This window comes from Sturnus vulgaris, chromosome 13, assembly GCF_052056855.1.
Source record: "Sturnus vulgaris isolate bStuVul1 chromosome 13, bStuVul1.hap1, whole genome shotgun sequence".
NCBI lineage: Eukaryota > Metazoa > Chordata > Aves > Passeriformes > Sturnidae > Sturnus > Sturnus vulgaris.
In genome coordinates, this window is record NC_142255.1 from 1,536,791 (window position 1) to 1,544,686 (window position 7,896).

General features: G+C 49.2%; 1 protein-coding gene across 1 annotated transcript in view; it reads left to right on the top strand.

The window, feature by feature from the left end:
* Positions 1-6,476, top strand: part of BBS4 (Bardet-Biedl syndrome 4) — a 35,427-nt gene extending 28,951 nt beyond the window's left edge. Inside the window, exons 14-16 of the mRNA XM_014889268.2 lie at positions 2,795-2,936; positions 3,305-3,512; positions 5,021-6,476. Of these exons, the coding sequence (XP_014744754.2) occupies positions 2,795-2,936; positions 3,305-3,512; positions 5,021-5,175 (505 nt within the window). The 3' untranslated portion in view covers positions 5,176-6,476. The remainder of the gene's footprint in view (positions 1-2,794; positions 2,937-3,304; positions 3,513-5,020) is intronic.
* The last annotated feature ends 1,420 nt before the right edge of the window (positions 6,477-7,896 follow it).

Consider the following 7,896-nt stretch of genomic DNA (forward strand, 5'->3'; position numbering starts at 1 on the left):
TGGTGATGACTTTGGATGCCAGCCCTCCTTTTGGTGAATATTTATACACTGTGGAGCAGATTGAACAAAAGAAAACATATTTTTTAACCCAAAGTTTGAGCACAGTGCAGAGCAGTGAGATGCCTGGGGTAGAGCCTGTTCTGAATTGGGAAGAGGGAAGATTTTAGCTGGGATAATGTGCAAGAAGTTTGTATAAAGCAAGTGAAAGGGCAGCTCCTTCATTAAGAACATCTGTGTTTGCAGTCTAGGTCTTAAAATCAGAGCACTTGGTTTCAGAAATGTTAAGCTGAACCTCAGAGTATATCATCATTTCAGGCAGAAAATCAAAATTACCTCACATTTATTAATAGTTTTGTTTCTCTCCCCAGTTTACTGTGAATATTTGCACACTTAGCCCTACCAGCACTTCTGAGCCCTGAGTCTGTCAGGCCACACAGGTGCTGATAGATCAGATACCAGGGATAAATTCTTCCCTGTGAGAGTGGGGAGGCCCTGGCACAGGTTGCCCAGAGCAGCTGTTGTCCAAGGCCCTGGCAGTGTTCAAGGCCAGGTTGGACAGGGTTTGGAGCACCCTGGGATAGCAGAGAGTGTCCCTGCCCATGGCACAGGGTGGCACTGGATGGGCTTTAAGGTCTTTTCCCACCCAAACCATTCCATGATTCTATTCCTAATCAGCTTTCCATGCCTAGCAGGGCAGGACAGGACCTTAAAGGCAGCTCAGGCTCCTTTAGTCAGAGGCTTGTGTGTTTTGCTCAAAGAGAAGGAGCAGTAAATGGGCTCTACATCTTTGCCCAAGTATTTGGCACTTGGGCAATGCTCCAGCTCTACAGGCCGACCAGGAAAATAAACCCTCATCAAAGCAAAAATGAATTCCAACTGCCAGGGCCTGCTGGGGGGAACATCCACACTATGAGGCTGGTTTGGCTGACATGCTCTGGATTTTAGCCAATTATGGTGTGGCTGAATCTGTGTCCCCACAGGTTTCCTTTGCTGGTGTGTTCAGAGCTGTTTGGGATGAAGGTGGTTGGTTCCCATCACCAGGAACGATTTTGTAGTGGCCTGGATTCCATGCTGTGGGCTGGAATGGAAATATCTTGGAAAACTCTTTAGAAAAAGGTGTTCCTCTCCTGGTTCTGGCTTGTAACTGTCCTTTCTGTGGGTATTCAGCTATTGATTTTTCTCTGACTGTCATATTGCTTCTCAGCTCTTGAAGGCGGTGAAATAGCTCCATCAGGTTCAATTAATTTTAAAACTGGCTGTTCTCAGGACTGTCTGATCTCCTCAGTGTTTTGGCAAAGACAGGGAGGAGGGCTTATTCTGTGGTGCACTCTGCATTCCAGTTTCCTAGTTAAAGGAGAAGCCATGGTTATAAATGCAGTGAGATTCCTCTAAGAGCTGCCTTCCTTGCACTGGGATGGAGAGTCACCAGGACTGGAGAGTCAGGACCTGCAGGTTTTGCTTCATTTATTGCCTGGTGCCAGCAGGATCCTTCCCTTCTGCATTGCTCCCGGGGATGTTCCCTCTGCCGTGGCCGTGGATGGTTCCAGTTATCGCAGCCATGCTCCAGGAGAGGGCACCAGTCCCTCACTCACAGCTCTGGTGGAGCATTGGAGTATCCCTGCCCGGGCCTGTGCGCAGGGATGCTCCTGTGGGGTCCACACAGGGAGCTGTGAGTAGGCAGAGCTCCTCCACCCACCCTGGCTCTCCTGGCCAGGCCAGATGGAGAGGGTTAATGTATCCCAGTGAGGGAGATGGATGGTTTGGAAAATGAGAGTGTATGGAGCAGTTCTGCCTTGTGAAATCTTCATTCAGGAAGGGAGGCAAGAGCATGCAGGTACCTGTGTTCATCTGTAGCAGTACATGCAGTTGTGTGTGATTTTGCTGGGAGAAGGAGAGAGAAGAGGTGAGGAAATCAGTTGTAAACAGCACATTCTGTGGTGTGTCAGGTTATAAAATAAAACCCAAGAGCAGGGCTCTTGTGCTGTCCCATGATGAGCTGCTCTCCTGCAGACTGGGAATGCTGGGAGAGTGAAATAAATCAGAGAAAGATCATTTGTCTCAGTAGGACAAAAGCCCCTGTCACTGGCAGGGCTGGGAGATCAAGAGATGGTCCCCAGGTGCACAGAACTGGCTGTTGCAGAGAGGGAGGCAGTCGGGGAGGGATTTATGTTGTCACTGACGCCGGGAGCCTTTGCAGAGCCCAGCACTGGGTCTGTCATCAGGCAGGAGGGTCTCTGCCATGTGCCCAGCACTGGGTCTGTCATCAGGCAGGAGGGTCTCTGCCATGTGCCCAGCACTGGGTCTGTCATCAGGCAGGAGGGTCTCAGCCATGTGCCCAGCACTGGGTCTGTCATCAGGCAGGAGGGTCTCAGCCATGTGCCCAGCACTGGGTCTGTCATCAGGCAGGAGGGTCTCTGCCATGTGCCCAGCACTGGGTCTGTCATCAGGCAGGAGGGTCTCTGCCATGTGCCCAGCACTGGGTCTGTCATCAGGCAGGAGGGTCTCTGCCATGTGCCCAGCACTGGGTCTGTCATCAGGCAGGAGGGTCTCAGCCATGTGCCCAGCACTGGGTCTGTCATCAGGCAGGAGGGTCTCTGCCATGTGCCCAGCACTGGGTCTGTCATCAGGCAGGAGGGTCTCTGCCATGTTCCTGGAGGACTTTGGCTGTAGCCTCTCTGTCGGTGTCAGATAATGAGGTTTGTCCAGCTCTGCTGCTCTGGCACACTGTAGCATTGTTGCAGCCAGGATAAGTGTTCCCATAGGGAATGTGATGCATCCCGTGTGTCTGCTGCAGGTGCAACCCCCTCATCAACCTGAACTATGCTGTCCTGCTCTACAACCAGGGTGACAAGCAGGGGGCCCTGAGCCAGTATCAGGAGATGGAGAGGAAGGTCACCGTGGCCAGGGAGAGCAGCGCACCCGACTTCGACCCTGAGGTTTGTGCCTGAGCTCAGGAGCCACCCCAGGGCTGGCAGTAAATGAGGAGGAGGTTTGACTTTGAGTCCAATTATTAGGAAGAAATTCTGCTTATGAGATTTTCCAAGCAGAGCGAGTGCCTGCTGAGAGCTGCTTGCTTCCTTTCTGCTCTTTGAAGCCCAGTTCTTCAATCAATACACAGCCAGACAAGATTCTCTCTTAATTAAGGGACTGAATTAGCAGAGATGTTTCCCCCAAGCACCAAGCTGTAGCCAGCTCTCCACAGATCTTTTCTTGTAGTTTCTTTTTTTTTAATGGTGGTGTTGACCTTATTGTTGTCTGAAGTGTCCCTGCTTACACTGCTCTTCTCTTTTTGCTTCTTGAGAAGATGGTGGAGATGGCCCAGAAGATGGGAGCTGCCCTGCAGGTCAGGGAGAGCCTGGTCTGGACCAAGCCTTCTAAAGAGTCCAAATCCAAGCAGAAAGCTGCTGTGTCAGGGAAATCCAGCTCTCAGCAGCCTTTGGGCTCCAACCAGGCCCTGGGTCAAGCCATGTCCTCTGCTGCAGGATATGGGAAAACCATGCAGCTCCCTCCAGGTATGTCTCCTCTACGGTTCTTTCAAGTAGAGATGTGGGAGGGAAGAAGAGAAATCTCTCCTCCCTTTGGAAGAGTTACAGCACGTGTTCAGGAAGGAATTGACTTGCTCTCACAGCAGTGAGCATTTGGTGATGACTTTCCCAGATTTCTGAGTTCAGGAAGATGCTCTGTGTAGTGTATTTCACTCTCTTGCTTTTGCCAAGATGGGGGAGGCTGCTGTCTGAACCACAATGGGCAAGATTTCATTAGCATGGGATTGTGATCTTGCTCTGGAAAGGAGGTGGTTGCCTTTCTTTGGAAGAGCCCAGGAGCTGCCATGCACAGAGAGGATGCTGCAGAGAAGGGAAAGGATGAAGAATTTTCTAAAGAACTTTCACCATTTCTCTGACAGCACTAACTGCAGCTGGATTGCTCCGAAGCTGCCCATCCTTGCAGGTGTTGTTGGATTTAGTGGGACTGAAGGTTCTCAGGAGGTGGTGTGAGCCTTTGGAGGCTCAGCCCATCACTGTGTGTGCTGGGGCTGGGTAGGAGCACCTCCTGAGCCATTCCAAGCCTGGCCTTCTCTCACCCCTCAGCTTCCAAGGAGGAGTGCACTGGAGATGTTGCTTATCGTAGTGATTTTCTGTCACTCAGTCTTGTTGCCTGTGGACTCAACCAGGAGAGTAGTTGTGTAATCTAGGCCTCTTTCTTTGGCATCCCTAAGGACCTGTTCCATTTCTTGCACATGGAATAAACTTTCCATGCAGGGAAGACTTAGAAAATCTGAAAAATAAAACACACCAAGGGTTTAGGGTGTACCTGAAGGACTTCATTATCCAGATCAGAGAAGGGAGCTGGTTTATTACATCAATTGACACCTTAAATGCAAGTGTAGAGACAACTTGTATCCTGTTGTGATTTAATCCCTAAGTAGCTACTTTAGCTGCCTGGAAACTCTCCACATTTCCTAAAGCTGTGAAGTGAATACAACACTTTGGTTGTGGCTCCAGTTTGAGCATAAACCAGCTTCAGTGGAACTGGAAGTGGCACTACCCTGTGAGGGTGGTGAGGCCCTGGCACAGGGTGCCCAGAGAAGCTTTGGCTACCCCTGGATCCCTGGCAGTGTCCAAGGCCAGGTTGGATGAGGCTTGGAGCAATCTGGGATAGTGGACAGTGTCCCTGCCCATGGCAGGAGGTGGAATGAGATGGGCTTTTAAGGTCCTTTTCAACCCAAACCATTCTGAGATTCCTGATCCCAGAAAATGTTTTCCCTTCCAGAGCACAAGTTAATTCATACGTTTGCACTGAATTCTGACAGCTGAGAGACTGTACCTCAGCTTTCTTTCAGCAGGACTTCAGGCACTGTGAGGTCTGGATAACTCAGTGCCAATAAACTAATGTTAGGCAGAAAGAATCTGAGGGTAATTAAAAGCTGTAATTGTTTTGCACCTCTGCTGCTGGGAAGGACATAAAGAACTGACAGCACACACATAGCCATAGAGTAACTTTACCTCTGTTCTCTCCCCAGGTGCTGCAACACCAGCTCTGCCAAAAAAGCCTCCCTCCCTGCCTCTGGAACCAGAACAAGAGCAGGACTCGGAAACGAGCCCTGAGGAGAACTCGGCTCCCACAGGGGACGAGGAGCAGAGGAAGAAGCACCAGAGCCAGGAGGCAGCAGAGTAGGGTTGCTCTGGGCAGCACAGGTGGTGCAGGAGCCTCTTCAGGGCTGCCTGGAATGTGGGAAAGGACCCTGCCCTACCCTGCCCCATGGTGGCTTCTCCCCAGTGTCAGGTAGTCTGGATGCAGCTGTTCCCTATCAGTGACTTCAGCTTGGGGGCTCTGCCTTGTTCCAAAGAGTCACTGCAGTGACCAGAGGTTTCTTAGTGCAGTCACAACTCACTGCAGAACTGGAGGGTCCAGATCTCCACATCAGGGTTAGATGTGAGTCCTCCAGAAGGACATTTTAGCAAAGCCAGCAGTAGTGATTTAGGATCCTGGACTGCAAGGAGGATCAAACCCTTCCAGTGGCTGAACTGATGAGCAGCTGATTTTGTATAAAGAACCAGTAAACTGAAGCCTCAGGGCTGTGTGTTTGCTGGTGAAGCTCCCCAGCTGTTTGACAATGTATTTCCTGCTTCTAGTTCTGCACAGTTGGACTGTGTATCCCTCCATAATTAGCAGTCCAGGAGAGGAAGGTTGGTAATGGAAACATCTGAGAGGCAGCAGTGTACAGGCAGCACGAGCAGGACTCTGGGTACATCCCAGCCTTCAGCTGTGCTTTGTGGTTTGTTGCTCCTATCCAGAAAGACATTAATGCAGCTTTAGAGCCCAGCCAGGAGCTGAAGTGCTCTCCTGCTCCCCGGAGAACACTGAAAGAGTAGGACCCCTTGCTTTCCCCTGGGTTCTGATAGCCCAAACTGACTGCTTATTTTAAATGTGGGTTTTTTCCCCTTCAGCTGTTCTTTCTGCTGGGTTTTGTGCCAGTTCAGCCCCAGGGCAGCACTCCTGTAAGGATTCCCTCCTGCCAGGAGTTAAAACAGAATTTTTTTTGTAGAGCACAGGCAAATTGAAACAAACCAGGCAAGAAACAGTGTCAGCCAAGTACAATGCAGGTTTTTATTCACATTTAACTTCTTACACTGAAGCCTAACAGAGTGCCTGGGAAGAAGAGGTGAGGATTGAGAGCAGGGGTGGGCAAGGGCTGGGAATTCTTCATTTCAGCCCCAAAACTTTAATTCAAGGCAGATTTTTGTCCTAGGATGCTTTAATGGGATAAATGCCACACAGGGAGCACGTACTGCACTTGGAGGTACTGTGAAGGGATTTATTTTAAATACGTATTTTGTGAAAAGCTTATGCAACAGTGAACCAATTCTTCTATGAAATGAAGCAGTAGCACCTTCTTACTTACTGGGAGCTTCATGTCTAAGGGAGCATTTTTAAATATGTAATTCCAGTTGGATAATAAATAGAGCTGCAACTCCTGTCCTGTCCCCTTTCCTCCCCTGGGCATGGTAATGGTGGCATTTGCATGCAGTAAATTCCTGGGATCTTTCTGGAGAGCATTTTTGTGCTAATGGTAATGAGGCTGGACTGCTCTTTCAGCTGGAATTAAGTAAGGGACTCTTCAGCAGGACTGCACTGAGGCATTTAGGGATTTTGGAAATCACACCTTATGTTCCAAAACCTGTTTCTGGCATCAGCCATAATTTGAATCCCCTCTTTCCCCCCCTTAACGGAAAAGAATCATGAGCTTAATTTCAAGGGAAGCAGAAACCATCTGCTTTAGGACTTCTCTTCCCCTTTTTAGGGAAAGGTCTGTGATGAACAGGGTAAAACAGAGCTCACAAGGTACTTTGCATCTTGGCTTCTGCACAGGAAGCAAACTAAAAGACATTCAAACATCAATGCCTGGGAGGCAAGACCTTGTTTCAGCCAAGAGTAATGATCTGTCTATCCAGCAACATGTGTTCAACCCAAAAAATGTGGTGTTGAAGTCCCTGAGACAACTGGATGCTGATTTATGGCACAGGCAGTATCAGTGGGTACATGCTGTGCTCCTGTACTTGTTTGTTTAGTTGTGACTGAGCAAGGTGGATGTGGGGGCCTTAAAGCTGTTCACAATTTAGATTTCCCAGTTGGGGAGTAGGTTTCAGTTGGCAAAGCCTCTTCTGCAGAGACAGACAAGCCTCAGTGCTGAATGAGGGAAAACTCTAGTAAAGTAATAAGCTCCACACATAAATGCATTCAAAAAGAGTCCATGTTATAACAAGTACTCCATCTGCCAACACTTTTCTAGAAGAGAAAACCCAATTCTGCTACAAGGAAAGCTTTACCACTCCCTCAAACCACACTGCTCCAAAAACTCAGTGTTTTTAATGGAAGACACAGGTAAGATCTGAACCCAGTTTTATCCAGTCTGCACCAAGGGGCAGCTTTCCTGAGAAATTCGCAGGGGAGGTTTCCAGGGTATTTTTTCCATTGCCTCCCCTTGCATTTTAATGGAATAATTCCTGCCATCATTTGTGTTCCTCAGCTGCTGTGAGGTCTGTTGAGCACAGGCTGATCCCAGGCTGTTGGGAACAGAGCTCCTGGCACAGGAGGGAATGGCCATGTGCTATTTCCAACCTGCACCTTTCCTTTGCTGAGAGAACATCCTCCCACCAGACTCTGGATCAGTGACTCTGAGAATTCCACCTAGATCCAGCTGAGACACCACATGAAAAACTGCTCTGGAGTGAAAGAGGAGAACATCCAGCATTACCAACAGGCAGAACCAGCATTCCTGGCTCTGAGATCCAGGTTTTACTGCAAAGGTTGCTCAGATCCAGTATTTTCCTCTGGTGTTCTCCTGTTCTCCCCAACACTCTGATGTTCCTTAGCCCAGGAATAGCAAGGCAGCAA